Source organism: Ambystoma mexicanum, chromosome 6q, assembly GCF_040938575.1.
Source record: "Ambystoma mexicanum isolate Mex_15411 chromosome 6q, UKY_AmexF1_1, whole genome shotgun sequence".
NCBI lineage: Eukaryota > Metazoa > Chordata > Amphibia > Caudata > Ambystomatidae > Ambystoma > Ambystoma mexicanum.
Window position 1 is genome coordinate 681,718,735 of NC_090937.1, and position 18,463 is coordinate 681,737,197.

At 43.1% G+C, this 18,463-nt stretch overlaps 1 protein-coding gene across 3 annotated transcripts in view; it reads right to left on the reverse strand.

Moving 5' to 3' along the window:
• The window catches only part of MGAT4D (MGAT4 family member D), an 877,674-nt gene that overhangs the window by 180,902 nt on the left and 678,309 nt on the right, over nucleotides 1-18,463 (reverse strand). For all 3 annotated transcript variants that reach the window (XM_069631175.1, XM_069631174.1, XM_069631176.1), the window contains exon 8: nucleotides 16,691-16,805. In XM_069631175.1, coding sequence (XP_069487276.1) covers nucleotides 16,691-16,805 — 115 coding nt within the window. The remainder of the gene's footprint in view (nucleotides 1-16,690; nucleotides 16,806-18,463) is intronic.

Genomic DNA, 18,463 nt, shown 5'->3' on the forward strand with positions numbered 1-18,463 from the left:
CAGTGAAATGTTTGGAACCCCGCAAATGATAAATGGAACACTTCTGTGCTCCAGTGTCTATCAAAAACTGATGTTTCCTATTTCCCACCACCATTTCAACGTAGGGACCTTTCTGATTGACGGGAATAGGTGTAGGTTCCAAACCCTGCTTCGGGCAATCCTAACGAAACAGAATATCATCAAAAGGAAGTTCTTCAGATAAATATGCAGCGGAAGGATGATCAAATATGTTCCTGGTGTCCACACTCGGAGTCTGATTGTCCTGCGAAAAAGGTTGCTGAGGGTCCTGTGTAAACGGACCTCTACCAGGGCCCCCTACGCCAAGGCGACCTCTGGATCACCTACCCATATTACCAAATGTATTATTCAACCTTTGTTTTTGTTGCAGGACGGGGCATTGTGCTCGCCAATGACCCTCTCGACGACAATAAGCACAGTGGTTAATGTTCACAGGACCCAAGGGCACATTCCCCTGCGGGACATACTGACCTCTAACCTGAGAACTACCCCCTCTGGTGCCCCTAACAATTTGCTGCAATAGCACTTCAGTTTTAAGTCGCCTTTCCGTTTTTCAATCCATTCTTTTTCATTATTGACATGGTTCTCGTAGTACTGAGCCATGTGCAGTACTTCTGATTGTGATTTTGCCTGCCAAGCGCTCTCAGAAGACATAATTTGTGACTGGATGTCAGGCAGCAATCCACGTACAAATTTGTCCACAAATAATCTTTTCCCAGACTCTGTGCCTAAGTCTTGTCCATTGAAATCTGAGAATACCTGTTTGAACCAATTAAAGAACTCGGTAGCACCCTCAGACTTTCCTTGGACACAGGCCGTAAGCTTGTCCCAAATAATTCTCTTGTCGGGAATTATGGTTTTTAATTTAGCAACGATTCTATCAGGCAGAGTTAATATCACCTGAGGTGGTCTTTCGCCAGCTGGCCTTTCCCCATCGACTCTAGTTATATTCACCCATGTATCTCCCAACCCGGGTACGTCGTCAATAGTTCTAACTTGCTTCCATAAATCTACGGGCAGGAGTACAGGAAACAACAAATCAATGTCACCCAAGGTGAACACTGAGGACTGCAAAACGGATTCTATCTCTTTATAGAACCCTGTCGGATTTTTCCTAATATCAGGAATAGATTGCCTAATAGTATTCACTTCCTGTCTTGAGAACGGGACGTGAACGAACTGCGATACATAATGTGCGGGAATGTTCACAGCGACTATATTATGCGCAGGATCGGCCTCAACCTTCGGGACAAATGTCGGAGGAACCTCTCTCATAGGCAACTGAGAAGTAGGTGACCCCGAACACTTACTAAGCAACAGAGCCAAGTCGAGCGCTAAAGCAGTCGAAGAAGTGTCAAGTGAAAAAGCTCTCTTATAAATGCTCAATAACTCTGTGGGACAACTAATCTTCCTTTTTACACACTCATCCTGCAGGTACTCTACCATTACCTGTATCACTTTCCTCTGCATTTCTAGCGTATATTGACTATATGTGTCATTTACCTCAACTGGAGTTATTGATATGTCTGAAATTCATCTAATCGCGTCTTTCTTACAAATTCGTATTTCCTCCGATAACGGTTTACGACACGGAAGGAACCGTTTCTGTACATACATAATTTTCTTCTCCTTCATCCTCATTCTGTAACTTTTCTAACTCCTTTCCATACCCAAACAACCTCTCGAAATGCTCATTTACCTTCTCCACAGTGTCTCTAGAAAGCGCTAGAGTATTTAGATCCCTTAACCCTTGCGGAAAATCTGCATTATTTAATCTTCCCCACATTATACATAACTGAATCCCTAAACATTCAATAAAAATATGTTTATCAGGAAAATTATACGTATTACAGAGTGTGGCAAAAACGCTAGCGTGATCATCCTTCTCCATACAATGTTTAGCCCATGCAATTAACTCACGTTTCTTCTCCGGTGGTACGGTATTGCGAGTGACAACCTTTGTTCCTGTACCTCGATCGATTACAAGCGGCTCAGGACCACTTGGAAGAGAGGGAGCAGGCATATTTGATTGAGGTACTATAACTGGTGCGATAAAAAGAGGTGCGGGAGCTGGAGGAAGAGGAATATTAGGCAGAGCAAGAACAACGGGAACAACAACAGGTAGAGCAGGAATAACAGGAGGAAGAGGCAAAGCAGCAGGAAGAGGAACATACGGAGGTGGCGCAGAGGCACCAGGCCTTCGTTCATTTAATATTTTGTCAATAAACTCATCAGAAATATGACGATCTTTAGAAGGATAGATTTTCTGAATACCGAGTGAAAAAGCCCTATCCATATTTTTAGTTGCCTTCTCTCTACTTTTAAGTTGTTTCAACGCTTCTTTTTTCCAATTCTGTAAAACATCAAATGCTGCAGGTCTAGCCTTTTTCTTTAATAGAATTGACTCTAAATACTCAATACGAGGGATTTCAAAACTACCACTGATTGGCCACTGAAGTTCGGAGGCATGTCTGGTGTGTCTGTGCCAAATGTCATTAAATACTATACTTCCAATGCCATGCTTACAGTACATAGTACATGCCGGCGACCCCTCTGTGGTGCGGGACGGCTAAATTCCAAAGATTGTCTATCACTGCAGAATAATGCCCTAAAGCAGGTAGACAATTTCCCAGGCATATCTCAAATTCTTGGTGTTACCTGGTGAATAATTGTGTCTGCAGATACAATGCGCCAAAATTCAAATTGTCAGGGTTAAATTAAGAATCGGGTCACGACTCACCTGACCGAACCTAAGGAGGTCCGATCGGATTTCTAAGAATCTTACCTAACTAATCTTACCTCGTGTATGGTGATTTCGGCAAATCTGCCCACCTCGATAAGTGGACCCTCGTCAAGATGCCGTCTCGGACCACACGCCCGAGACGGCTTATCGTCCAAGGATCGAGTTGTGCAGCGCTGCTGAGGTGTCGCGTCTAGTTCAGGGGGCCCCTTATGCCACACCGTCCGATCCCGGTCCGATGGTGTGCATCAACCTTGAACAATCCGGCATCAATCCTGAGGGTCCCTATTCGGGCGCCAACTGTGAAAACAAAACTAAAATTTCGAGGCTGAGTACCCCAAAAGGAAATACACCGAACACCGGTTACAAAGGAACATACAAAGTACTTTATTTTATACTGAATCCAGTTACAAAAACAGAGCAAAAATCAGATAGCTATCGGCCCTCAGTACAACACACCAAACTCCAGTGTGGTTCAGTGTGTTCAGTGAGAGACCTTGTACATTAGAATGCATTCGCTTTTTATACACTTGGTGGGCTCAATGTCCAGCCCCACTTCGGGATAATATTCCATTTAATACATCACCAATCTAGGGTTCATGCCAAGTCTCAAACAACCGCATATAACTGATTTGCCTTTAATACATGTATCAACAAACCTATGCAATAACTGTGTATTCTAAGATTTTCCATGCAGGCTTTCTTAAACATTAATACAATGTACTTTAAACAGATGTTCTTCGTTCAGTATTTGAATACATTGTCTCAACATGTGCTCGTGGATTAGATTCATTGCACGAGTAATCCTTCTTCACATAGGTCAACATAGGACAAGGTCTCAGTTCACGACCTCAACAAGTGGCCTGCAGGCAAGTTACACATTAGCTATGTACAGAGGTCAAGACGGCCATGTTGTATTCTGGAATGACATTGTCCACCATTTTAACTCACAGGGTGACTTTTACACAACGAATCCTAAAATGGCGGTTTGACCTAAAATGGCGGCTTACATGGATTTAAGGTCAGCACCTTGCAACACGGATTTCTTTCGCAAGCGACTTTCGAGCAGTTTGGTGTAGGCCAATATTAATATATTTATTACAATAGGAGGCACAATATACTTTCTCTTTCGACAAGACCACCAGCATATGCTGGAAACCTTAGAAAATGCTAACCCTTTGGAATGTTGGGAACTAACTATCTCTGGTAGCGTCAGTCCCGAGACATTGCACATCATTGACCAACTTACCTGGGTAGAGTTTTATGGTGCTCTGTACGCTAGACCTGCAAATGATCCAACTGTTACTTTCCCCCATATTACATATATGTATAGCGTAGAATCACATTGGTCATATGAAGATGTACATTTAGTAATTGTGAAGGCAAAATCTTCCAGGTCCCCCGGCCAAGATGGCTCATCGCCGACCATAATCAAAAATGATCCTGAGTTACGGTCAGGCATTCTACTTCTTTTCAGAGAGATTGTGTGTACTTTGCAAGTTCCCCATTCATGGAATACGTCTATTATCAAACCTTTTTTTTTTTTTTTTTTTTTTTTTAAATGGGGCACACGCAAATCTCGCCATCTACAGGTCCTTTGCGATACTTGATGCATAAAGTAATATTAATCCTTTTCTGATTTTTAAAATGTCTATTTTGTGACGGAAATCCATATGTCCCTCAATACTCCTCAGGTTTGGAGGTAGTGAGCTCCACAGCAGTGATGCCTACATGGTCAATGAGCAGCCTCCCCATTTCACTCATCTAAAGGTGGGAACCAAAAGTAAATTGCTGGAGGCAGAACACAGACATCTCAATGGAACATAGCAAAGGAGTTTAGCTTTAATGAAAGTGGGTAATTGGCCGTATAATGCACAATGTACAATACACAATGTTTTGAACTTTATCTGCTTTCCACTGGCAACCAGTGGAGGGCTCGCAAGATTGGTGATATGTTTTCTCTGACCGGCTTTCCCCAAAACTCTTGCAGCAGCATTTTGAATTCTCTGGAGTTGGCCAATGGCTGTTTTATTGGAGTCCAAGGTATAAAGCCTTGCAATAGTCCAGCCGACTGGAAATAAAATCATTTACAATTTGAACTTTGTGTGCAAATGCAAAAACCACCAACAGATATTAAAGGGACCTCAAGAGAAAAAAAGCATACCCTGGAAACATGCAATATATGACTCGCCAAGAATAACAAAAAAAAGCCAGAAGCCTTGCTTCTTGGCTTTTTGCACAGGCAAAGCACATTGCCCTAAAGAAGTAGCCCAAATGTGGGCACCCAACTGGACACTTCCATTTTCCCCGATATTCCCTAGTCGTGGGCTGACTATGTAAGCAGAACACATCAACAGCTCTATCTTCTAGATCTTAAAGTTAAGCTTCATTGGAACATCCAGGTACTGACCTGCCCCAGACATGATCTCAACTATTTTCTGTGACCACATCTTCCTCATCAAGCTGAAAAAAATAGTGGATTATTGTCAGCATAAATGTAGAAATGGACTCTGGCCGATCTCGTATGAGCCAAAGTTCTCAAAGATTAAAAATCAGAGGGCTCAGAGAAGAGACCTGTGGAACCTTACAGTAGATATACCAGATTCAAAAGGGGGGGTATATCACCACCTGTGATCTGTCAGATAGAAAAGAAGCAAGCCAATTGAGGGTGCCATCTCTCAACCCATACCTACTTAGTCTAGACAAGAGAATATTGTGGTCCACAGTGTCAAAGGCCAACGATAGATCCAATAGGATAAGGACCCTGGCACCTACCTGATCAACTGGCCATCTAAGGTCATCAACAGAAGAACGGACAACTAATGCTGTAATGTGTCTAAGCCTAAAACCAGCATGGGCCCTATTCAACCAACCCAGAGATTCTGAGGAATTGTAATTGTTCAGCAGCCAAGCTTTCCATAAATTTGCTGACATAAGGAAGGAGTGGGCCTATAATTGGCTTAGCAGGAGTCGTCCGGGGAGGATGACTTCATTAAAGGATTCACAGCAGGCATTTTTCTTTTTTAAATATGAGGCACTATGCCCATTTCAAAAGATCGGTTAATAATCTGACACAGATCTTGTGCAATCACTTACCTAACAGCTTTCACAAGGTTTGCTGGACAGGGATCATAAATGGGTCCTGAAAGTCTCCTCTTCCCCATAACCTCCAAAAGGTGAGCTTTACTGGTCAGCTGAGAATAAGCCTGCAGCAGTTGGACTGGCCGTGTGCCTCTAGGTCCTCCTGGGGCTTAGGATCTAGTTCCTGATTTTCCTCCTAGATCTTATTTATTTTATCCAGGAAAAACTTTGGGTCTTCACAGTCACTGGCGCATGACATTCATTCAACACTTTAAAGATTTTCTGAGATACATTTGGGTTGGAGAAAATCTGATTGGAGTAATAACTCATCTTAGCTTACATAATCATTATTTTATGAGAATGGAGCGTCTGCTTATAAATTATTATAGATGTTTCCTCCTTTTTCCCCCCACATTCTCTCTGCCATCATAACTGTCCGTTTTTCTTCTCTTAATAAACCGGAGAACCAGTCCTTTTTTGCACTATTTTTCCTTTTCAGTAAGCCTGAAGCAAACTGCTCCACTGCCCTGGATTGTTTGTCATAAAATGTCTCCAATAGACCATTTGGTTCAATTTATGAGAAAGTTTCCACATTTGGTTCAGATAGGGAATCCACTGGACTTAAAACCTCAAAGAATGGTCTGAGCATATTCACGTGTATTGTTAAGAAATTCCCTACATGATCGGACCAAATAGCTGGTCTGTGAGGGGACACCACTACCAATTTTGAATTGTCAAAAATGCAGTCTAAAGAGTGGCTAGCTAGGTTAGTTGGCCCTTCCAGTAACTGAGCCAATTCTAGCATTCTGAAGGAGTACAAGAAAGCCTGTCTTCGAACATGTCCTCATCCTCCACCCAATAGTTAAAATATCCCAACACAATCAGCCGAGGGCAGAGTGGAATCATTTGGGCTCTCAAATCTGCCATCTCCAAATGGAACTGGTTATCTGCCTCAGGTGGATGGTACACCAATAAAAGATCCACTGATGAAATGGCAGTGACCAGAAATTGTATGTGGAGGAGTTCTGAGTCTATAATATTGGTAATATTCGTATACAGGATTTTGAAACCAGCTCTACAGATTATTGCAACTCCCCCCGGACTCCCCGGCCTGAAGAGCAGTTTGCCATGAATGCAGAGAAAACCCGGGGGACTACATCGTTTAGGGTTGCCATAGTATGGTCCCTAAACGATGTTTCTGTAATACAGAGTATGTACAGATTAATGTCTTTGATCAGATCATGCAAAGAAAAGAAAAAGTTTAACCGCTGACCGCAAATTTAACAGAACTGCCCTGATCAACCCTGGAGATTAAACCTATTCCATTGGTTTGAAGCAGGGCTGCGTCCGGGCTCCGACTCTTTCATTTATAAATATCAGATATTGACAATTTGCGGTCCCATGGTACTATTGCATCAAGCTTGGCTGTTTAAACTGAACTGGCTCACCTTTGGGGACAATCTGGTTTTCTTTGATAAGACACCTTTGGGTTTACAAAGAAAACTGAATTTGTTCTCGAGTATCACATCAATAATAATCACTTGGTTAATGGCTCAAAATGCTAAATTGTGGTTTATTCCACCAAGACAAAGCCGAAAACGATGGTTTGCACAGTCTGAGATCAATGGATGGGTAACGTTTTAGCCATAAAATACCTTGGTTTTAACCTATCTAACAATGTGTTGATTTCTGATTTGAAGGATAGACGGAGAGCCAGGACCCAACCATTGTCAGACCAACTAAAGAGGATTCATGTTAAGATGTGTGACTATTCTTACCTCCCATTACTGCGTTTCTATTTAGCAAAACTTGAACCTGCAATTATCTATGGCTTGGACATTATTTTGCTCGACTAGTGGTCTTATTAGAATACGCTCCAAGGCACATTATGGAACAGAATTTTGAGACTTCCATTGACTATTCCAAAATCGGTGATATGCCACAAAATGGGTTTTATTTTGCTTCATCCAAATGGTACTATGGCAACAACATTGTATTTATGCGAAACTGATTAATCCTCCTCTTAATACTTTGTATTGTGATTAATCTGATGTCGCCATCTCTCCTTTTCCAGTGGTGGCCTCTCATGTGGCCAAGGGACAGCAGTCGCTCCCTGATCCTGACCCTGGAGGTGGCTATTTAAGGGTGGCTCACATCGGGAGAGGTGACCTTAAGGGAGGGGGGAAGTGAGGCATTATCTATGAGACATGGTATCCCACCTTTCCCTTTTAGGGGTATCCCCTCCATTCCCCATGCGCTGATGGAATATTGTAATTCCCCTCATCAACCCCTAAAGCATCTTGACAATATCCTTCAATATTCTGAAAGCCAACCTACATACAAACACGGACATGAGGTAGAGGGCAACCAGAATGAGGATTGCTCAACTGAAGCAACCAGAGCAGCCTAATAGTTGGAGAAATCTGATTTGCTCAGAGCATCTCCCTTTCTGAGCACAGGAGTTCAAAGATGGAACAGCCGAGCAACACACAGATCTGACCGGCTTGCTTAAGTCAGGTAAACCAAGCTGTCAGGAGCACAGACGAACAGAGACATGAGAGAATCATGGAGGAAAAGGAGAAAGTGAGCTAAGTTAATGAGCAGAGTGGAAAGCAGGCAAGGCAGCATCTGTGTTGGCGGCGCTCTCCCACAGGCACCAGAGATGCCTACGAGAGACGCAAAGCAGAACGGAAGCTTCATGGCAGCAAAGGAAGCCAGGGCGGTACACTGAACGCCATCTGCTGCAGAGCTCAGCTGTCCAAACTGCAGAAGCGAAGCAGGACCCAAACGGGGGTCGGAGAAGCTATGAAAGCAGTTCAAGCACCGGTGAGCCCACAGTAACAGGCTGGGGCACTGGGTGGGAGTGGGAGAAGGCATTCCTAAGTACAAGTGGGAGGTGAATCCCTACGGCTTGCTATGTGGCTAATCTTCATAGTCCCAGTACTTGGGGAAGAAGGAGAATACAAGAATCCCAAATGGAAAGGGGAACTTAGAAAGCTAAATAACCCCCTTGATCACAAAGCTGTTGACTGTTGTACTGAAAGTCCTGGCAGGAGAGTACACCAGGCAATCTAGAGAATTGAAGCAAAACAAAAAGGAAGAGCAATACCCCTTCTTGAACTGTACAACAGACCTGGCAAGGGAGTATACCTGGTGGTGTGCGAGTATGGAACCTGTACCCACGTTGTGGCATTCTAAAGATGGAATCCAAAGGAAGATTCAAACACTTAGGATTCTGACTGCATTGAATGAGGAGAAAACCTGGGGAAGGGAGTAATTTCCCAGGAGTGAATTACAACACGAAGAGGAGGGAGTTATCCTCTTGGGCTACAGGAACTTGGTTATTTTCTTTTTGAACCTTTTTACTTTGGTGAAGAGAAACCTGGGGAAGAGAACATCCCCAGCAACTGTGAACCCTATCCATTGGAGATTTCTTTTGAATTTTAAATGTTGTGCACTCTTTCAAGCCAAAGACATTACTGTTCGCACCTTTTAGTTATTTCTAGTGTGAGAGCGTGGAAATAGGATTTCGGACACATGACATTTTTGGTTTGTACATCTTGACAATGGCCAGACCTTTAGTTTTTGTTTGGGGTAGGGAAATACCTCCCTCCTGGATTAGGGACAGGGAGGCCTTTCCCAAATCCCATTATTATTTCCAAAAAACTTTATAGCCATAAATATGAGGAGTCCCCTGTGTGCGCGTCTCATTCCTGACTCCTCATAGTATTTTGATTTGAATGTTATTCTGCAGCAACAGTCTCTCTGTTATACATGAATCACTTCAGAGGGAGAATGTCTGAGCTCCTTTATAAAATTGAATCAGATGCAGAGGAGCCGATTGGGAATCCCAGTAAAGTTAAAACTAAGTTGTATACGGTAGACTGGAGTGAAACTATTGAAGAACTGAACATGTTTAGGGCCTATAAAGAATATGCAGGATTTATTAGGAGAAGAGGAAATTTCCCCAAATATTTCCCCAAATATATCAACCTGTTTCCATCTAGAAGGGTGTTTTCCTCCATTTATGTTTTAAGTTGAATACATTGCCTACCCTTGAGCGTTTAGGCCGTAGGAAACCGTGGAAGGGCTTTACTTGAGTCTGAAGACTATGGGCCTCATTACACGGACAGCGGTAAGGGTGAACGGTGACCGTTAATGGTACCGGTGACCGTTAACCCTTACTGCCTTACTACGAGGTCCCTTTGCGGGTTGGAGACTTTAACGCCTGCTTTTTGCAGGCGTTAAAAGCCAACCCGCAAAGGGACCATGGAGCTAATTACGGTACCGCAATTTGCGGTGCCGTAATTAGCACCTTCCCCATTCCCATTATGCCCTATGGGGCAAGAATGGGGAAGGGCAATGGGGGAAGGGGGAATTACCGCCCCACCAACCTTGGAATAGGGTGGTAATTCCCCTTTCCTCCAAGGCGGTGCCGGTATTTTACCGGCATGGACCAAGGTGCTAGTAGCACCTTGGTCCACCACCGTCCGTGTAATGAGGCCCTATGTCATGAGAAAGCAGGGATGGAAACCCTCAAACATCTGTCTACTGTAATGCCGTTAACAACTTAAGAACCTTTTCTTTTAGTTCTTTTGTACATGTACTCTATGTTATGGCCGGGGAATCGTTGTGCTCTCGTTTGAGGCAACGGAACAGTATTGCCTTAACTTTAGCATAACACAGAGTTTTGCTTGAGCTCTTCACGCTGTTGCAAATTCAGCTTTAAACATACAGTTGTATCGCTCTTGTTGCATCTCGAAATGCGTTTGCATGAATTTCATAAGTGGTTTCAATCACTTAAATTCCTATTTTTGTAATATAGATGATTTAACGCAGATTGATGTATTTTTAATATCAGAGTTAGAGTATTCATTTATGATTAAGTTTATACTAACTTGGCGAGTCAACTGTATTTTTTACTTTTGCATGTCTAATCCACGATATGCGTTTTCTTCTATATTTTTCTTTCTGTATTTTAAACTGAGTGCTAATGTTGTATTCTAATGTGTAACATGTTTATTTGTGAAAGGTTTGCTTTATTAAAACCACATCACAATTTTAACAACAACAAAAACGAACATCTCCAAACCGACCAGGACACAGAGCTAAGGGTACCACCAGTCTGCATGCACCAGCACGACAATAAGGCCATCTTACATTTTCCCCGTCTTTCTACAATCCCTTCCAGCCCACCCAACCCTGGGTCAGATCTGCCAGATAGTTTAGAGACCACTCAAATGGCAGTGGAGCACACTATATCTCCCAGTAACACAACACAACACAACATTGCCCACTCCATCCAATGCGATTCTTAGCATTCCATATCTCCCTAACTGAAGTCGCACCCATTAATAAGATTAATATCTGCTCAGACGATCCTGCTTTAACCTTGGTCACGTGTTTGGACATCCACTCCAGAGATGCTGCGTTCAACGGATGCAATTGCTTCTATGAGCACTCCCAGCTCCATAATAGACCAACCCCGTACATCTTTACTATGCAACCCGTGTTCTTTGATTACTAAATGGGGGGCTCTCTCATCTGACAGGTAGGGACATCATTTAGGGGTCGCCAGAGGTCGCAATTGCGACCGCCGACGTCTCCCTTGCTACCTCTAAAAAAAAAACAGATTTTTTTTTTTTTTTTTTTTAACAAATTCAAGCTCCTTGGCTATGGCCAATGCCATGTGCCTATTTGAGCCATTTCCCTTTCTGGAATTCCATACAATAATTGGTAGACTAGTTTTATTTCAGGCGCACTTACCGGGGTGAGTCACTGATTTAGTCTGTTCGTAAACAGCTCAAATTTACAATGCAGACAAAATCCCCCAAAAAGCATATAGAGTAGAACAAGCATCAATTTTGGACTATGTATTTTGCTTTTCACAAGTTGCAGTTATAGCATGTTTTTTTTCTGCCGATACATATGGTAATCCATTCTTGTATGAAATGTATATCACATCACAATAATATTGTAACCATAGTTTTCATAGTGTAATTAGAAACAATGCTATGTGATGCCACTTCCTGTTTTGACAAGGGGTAAACGTTGTGTTCCATCGCTTTCCGTGTTGTTACTTCAGTGTGGGGTCAAATGACATCACTTTCTGTGATGTCATCAGAGGTCAAGAGTCATGTGATGCCACTTCCGCTATCCCTACAATTTGGAGAAATGACGTCCATGCTGGCAGGTGGGGATTTAGCTGCCGGTTATTACGCAGTGTGCTGAATACACCTTTGATTTCCAGCAGGGGACTGGTTAGTGTGGATGTGAGCTGCTGTGTCGGAGCTGGCATATCGCTGGGGCACATTGATCCCACTGGCGGAGATGGATACGCACTTGCTGGACTCTGGAACAGATAAATATGGCAGAACGTGGTCACTAGGGAAGAGGGATGCGGAAAATAGTTGCCTCTGTGGCTAATGGGTCGGTGAGATTGTGTGCTTTGGCGGAACTATGGCAGTTTCGTGGGCTGGGTGGCATAGTGCAGCTATGCCTGAAAGTGGCGCAAGGCTGCTGCCAGCATGCAGCCTATCAGAGGTTAACTGGAGTTTTTGTTTTGTTTTAGAAAATAGCATTAGACAGGACTAGCAACTAAGGTTGAACACCCCCTTGCACCACCAGTAAAAAAGAATATTAATCTGGAGAAAAAGAATATGTACAAATAATATTGAGTGTGCATTGTAAACAAATAAATGAAGTGAAAGGTACGCAGGTATGGATTAGAATTGAATTATGAACACCTCATATCCATCAACGGAGACCCGTTATCTATACATTACACTTGTATATACAATTGGGTGTTTTTCACAGTGCCACATTACTATTGGACACGAATTATCCATTAGCTAATGGTAACAAACGCACATGAGCTAAAAGGTCCATTAATATATTAGTGCTGATATAATCCATGTAAAGACAGCCTTGGCAGAAACTTGAAAACAAAACTAAATATTTTTTATGATTAGGAAAAGGAAGACGTGAGTACTGATAAAGCGATCGATAGGGATGGTTTATCTTACTGTATTTCTTCAGACACTTGTTATTGGTATTTATTCCAAGACATTTTTATTTTATTTTCAACGTTCAGCACATTACACACTTATGCCCTCAGTACACCATTGGTGTGGTGACCCGCCGCCGGTCACCGGGGCGGGCCACTCCAGGCATCGGGACCTCCCGACACGACTCCCAGAGCTGCGGGCACGCAGCGGGATGTGTGCAGGGATCTCCCCACACGGTCCGGTTCACCAGACTGCTGACCTCTGCTGGGGGCACCGAGCACCAGGGAGGCTCGGACCTGGGGGCACCCAGGCCGCGCCAGCACCAGTAGGCCACGATCACGTGGCAAACCCCAGCCCCCAAGAACCACACGCAGACACGAGTTGCCGCTTCCTGGGGCTCTGCTGCACTCCCTTGTGCGTGCCAGCAGATCCCCTTTTATTACAGAGGCGCCACGACGAGGTCATGACGCCCTCTGACAAAAAGAACTAGACCAACATACAACATCTGGCAGATTTTCTGCCCAGATTACCGCCAGTGGTAAACAATTAGGGCCACTGATAAACTGTGGGTCTCTTGTTTGTGGCATCTGACTACCGTACAGGCAGCATTACTGTAAAGTTCCTAAACACTCTACTGGTGGCCTTTGAGCAAGTCTGCAGGTTTTCATTTGAATACTCATCCATTTCCATCCACGTTTTCAAGATGGAAATGGATTATGTACAGTCGCGAATCGTACTAATGTACATTTTTCTATAATGTCCCTTCCCTATGAGATTGCAGAAGCAGTGCAAAGGACCCTTGGTGGCATCTTTCTAGGAATGTTTCTCCTGCAGTGCGCCTTCCTACAATACAGGAGAAAACGTTACCACTTTCAGGGGACCTCCTATAAGATTTTACCCACAGCACATTTGCCAGCATTTCACCTATAATGTCGGTTTTCACCCTGGTGTGCATGCAGTGGTAAATACAACCAAGCCTGTACACTGGCAGGAAGTACAACAGTCATTATTTGCTAACCACCTGGCTGTTTTATTGCCTTTACTGTCAAGATACTAAGAGGGTCGTTTTCAAAGTGGAAAATTAAAGGGTAAAAGCAAGGTGTATTTGTTTACGCTTCCATGTTACTCGCCAGCTAATTTGCATCTTTGCTTTCTTCCTGTCAACTGGTTTTACGCTAGCATGCGTTTTTTCATGCAGGCGTGAAACCACAATATTCCAAAGGAATATGCTTTGGATTAGCACCTGCTAAAGACCAGGTAGATACCATTGGAACATATTATAGAATCCTGCACGCAAAGAGTCATTTGCAGGCAGTGTTTGATCGCTCACAAATTGGAGAGAACTAGTGAAGAGTAAAGGCAATTTGGCATTCATTTACTCTTCACGCATACACTCCACTTTGCGAGTGTCGACCATTGCATGCGGGGGACTCGCAACCCATAAGGGCAGGCATTGGTGGTGCCCTGCATGCAATTTGCATACTGTAAAATGGGGTGGTACTATGTTATGTTGACTTATACTGCGCACCACTACCGCCCAGGGGCAGTTGCTGCAAGAAAGAGGACGGGGTTGCTAAGCGAGGGTAGGGGATAGGATAGGTCCAGAACCAGGAGAGACTGGCGTCTGTGTTGGGTTGCAGAAGGGTTGATTGCACACACTGGACTGTTGTATCCGTAACGGGGAGGCCCTGTGCATGGGTTGTTTGTTATATGTGAATGTCGGTTATATTGGGAGGAGGGGTTTGTCTGTTTTATGTCTACAATGGCTGGTGTTTAAGGTTATAGTGGTGCATACTGGCTTGTTGTGTCCGTAGGTGTATGGTTCAGTGTGTGATTGTTGTTGTGTGCGAGTGTTAGTTATGTTGGGGGTGTGTGTGTAGTTTGGCTAGCCCATGGGTGTGTATAGTACAAGGGATGTGTGTAGGAGGGGAGCAGGAGTGGGGGGTTAGTAAACTGGATACTCTCAAAGTTTTGGTCGGTTGCTAATCTTCACATTAATAAATGTGACGCATGGCAATTCTTCACAATTCTATCTAAACGTGAGGCAAGGCAATCTTCACGAGTCTATCTAAATGTCATGCATGGCTAATCTTCAGAATTCTATCTAAATGCGAGGCAAGGCTAATCTTCACACATCTATCCAAATGTGAAACGTGCCAATGTCGATTGTAACACATTTCCTGTCCCCAAAACACAATTGGGCGCAACACATTTTGTTTCCCGCAAAATACATTTAAATCCTACATGAGGTCTGACCCTTAGTTTACATGTAGGTGGAACACATTTCCTTCCACAATTCAGTACAATGGCTTATCACAATGGCTGATTATGGAGGGTAACACAATCAACTCAGAGTTTAAATAGCGCAGTTTACATAGTAGTAGCAGTAGTCTAAGTGGGATGGATTTCTGTAGCACAATAATGTTTGTGCTTTCCGCTCATATCGCCTTAAGATGGCTATCTATAGGGCATGGCAGTGTTCAACACAAATAAGCTATGGCACGGAATACAATGTGGGGCAGGTTTGTTTACATGTAGAAAGGGACATCGCTATTAAGCACTCCTTGTTCCACTCTAGGACATACCCGAAAGTAAAGCATGCTTGGCCTACGGTCCAACCTCTTTGAGACCAGAGAAATGTGCCTATCCAGAGAGAAACTGTCTCTGCATTCTAATTTCCCAACAGGTAGTGCGATGGGCTCCAAAGGCAGCAAGGGAGCCTTGCCTGTTATGGGTTAAACCACAAAAAGTCAAGAGGAAGATTGTGTGCATTACGTGCATTTTTAAATGATCCTTCAACCATTTAAATTCTTTAGTAAACACCATATGCAAACTCCTCACTGGAATTTTATTTATTGCATAAGTGTCGTAAATGAAGAGATACTATCTGCAAGCGTTTTATGGCTTCATTGTCCTTCTTCAGGGATCTAGTAAATTAGATTAAAGTGTATGTGATGGTTTGTGATACTTGCAGGCGAGGTGCCACCATCTTCTGGGCACCAAAGCTGCTCTTCAATCTCCTTCAGACAATCATAATCGCCATTAGCTCACTAATACCGGACACGCGCCGCCTAAGTCCTAATCACCAAATGGTTAGTCTTGTTTCTTTCACAGGTGGAATTCAATGTCACGGATAAGCTGTTTACCCTTCTGAAGGGACAAGCTGACATGGACAGAGTACTCTGGACGCAAATGGCCATGAGACAAACAGTCCTTATCTGAATGCATAGTTCAATGTGTGGCATGGGACATAAGTAATGTGACACATGGTCAAGGTTAATAACTAAACTGCCACTGAGGCAAAGAGGCTTTACACAGAATGTGCTTAAATTTCATCAGTAGTGGATTGATTCTGTATTCCCTCAGTTTCATCACAAATCATTTTATAATTGTAACATTTTTAGCAGATAAAATGTATGGTGCAATTGTCATGAACCAATATGAAAACCAATCTTAAAAGAGAATAGTTTTTTCTATTCTTTCCGTCATTCTCTAAACCCCTCGAATGTTCTTTCTTCTACATGAACCAATACCCTGTGAATGATTTCATTGACACCCCAAAGATCAGCAGCCAACCTAGGTGGGCAGTGACTGATGGATAGCTATATGCATCCATGTTTGCAATAATTTAATAAGGAAGCATGTACAGTCCTCTCTTTCAAATTTGCATATAACGTGCAAGTGAATTTTGCATTGAACTCATATTATATATCCCCTACCTAACTTATGACATTTTCGATGTTGCATTGAAGTTTATAGAAACCATTTTAATATGGACATGTCAGTGAATCCGGGAAACAAAATGTAGGAAAGGAAGAAGATATTGCCACTGGCCATAGCTTACCAATGAAGCCGAGCTGAGAGAATTCCAGAAAAACCCAGTCATCAGAGGTCTGCTGGAGAGCAAAGGTTTTTATTGATGGGAAATACTGAGGTTTGGCTATAATGTCATCCTCTAGCTGGAAAAAGACACAAAAGAGAATGTTAGTAACATGTGCATGTCTACCCTGTCATATAAAAGACAGAATAGAGCTGTGCCAGCTCGGACATCACAATCCCTTCAACGGATACATGGACAATCTTCTAGGAACTGCCTTTCGCCATCTCTACATCAGAGCAGGGACCTGGGACATGTTCAGATCAGTATCATGATGGGAGGATATTCTGCATCACGGGATACACAGGATGGAGGGGCAACAGAGCAGAGGGTGGCCTTCGATAAAAAGCATACTCGTCTGACTGGAACCCATTTACCCCAGTCTTAACTGGGGAGCATACATGACTTGCAATGAATCAAGCACGGAAGCAGAGCAGGTTCCCCGCTTTGCTGGCAGAAGGCCACCGTAGCCACACCAAGCTCCCCGAGTTCAAACAAGGGGATACTGATCCAAGGTATCGAGGAGCCATAGACACCAAGGGCAGAATTATGCTGTAGCCTTTCTTCCACCACTGCATATAAAATGCAAACTTTGGCATTGGAAACATGTCTTTTCATCCTCTAGCAGACAATAGCACTTACTACCTCTGGAGTTTTGATTACAAGATACTTGATCATGTTTCTGCCCTTGTAAATTACTTGGTTATGCACCTCATTTAGATGTTTCCCGGAGCACATTAGTAGCCCCCGACACTTAGTGTAAGAATAGTGAGGACTATAGAGTGGGTATTGGCTCCATGGATGGTGCAATCTCACTTTGAAGCATTGACACATTGTGTAACATACAGCTCCAGTGTCACTGTGTGGTTGGGTTTTTCAATTCTCTGGTGTTATACCCCAGGGTACTGATAAATCTGGGTGGGAGAAACATCTTACCTTCTGACCAGTTAAGCTTGACACAGTAATACTAAGCATTTAACAACAAATGGGATTGCTAGTGGGGCATAATATTTGTTGAATGCTACACAAGAAGCAGTAAGTATTCAGGTAAAGTGGGATACTCCTACAGCTCTTCAGGTTCTCCTACTGGTAGTGAAATTATTGGCACAGAAGGGCCACCTAGACAGTCGGACATCGCTCCCTATGAATGTATCTTTATTAGTAGAGATGTTCCTAATAGTTTCATGAGAATTGTTTGATGCATTAAAAGGGATTAACTATTGATTTAATTGTTTTCTACATGACCCCAAATTGAAACAAGAGCACAGGCAGATGAGTCAGCGGTTGCTTATTTCAATTGTTTCGCTTCATTTCATTGTCCCCTTTTCCAAGCACCAAAATGAGTGACCAAGCTGCTTTCCTCACCACCAACCAGTACACAATAGAAAGAAAGCTTGGAAACCAAAATATATGATGAATGAGACGAAATACAAACAAGGGTTACAGACAAATATAGGTGCATAGGGTTCTTATAGCTGGGCCATGCAATTGCATGTCCCGTTGTGCCCGGTTGATTAATGTGAGCACTCACTTTTCTCTTCTGTCGGCATAGCTTTGTAAAATATGGGTAATGAGTTCTAGAACATTACATTTTCATTAGTCGTTACATTGTCTTAGCTCATTTGTTAGGGATTATGTGGAAAACAATGAAGGACCCTTTTGTTAATGATTTTCTGGGGTGAGGCATTTCCTCACCTTTTAGCATCTGCCACATTTCTGCTTATATAGTCAGTTGGCCAT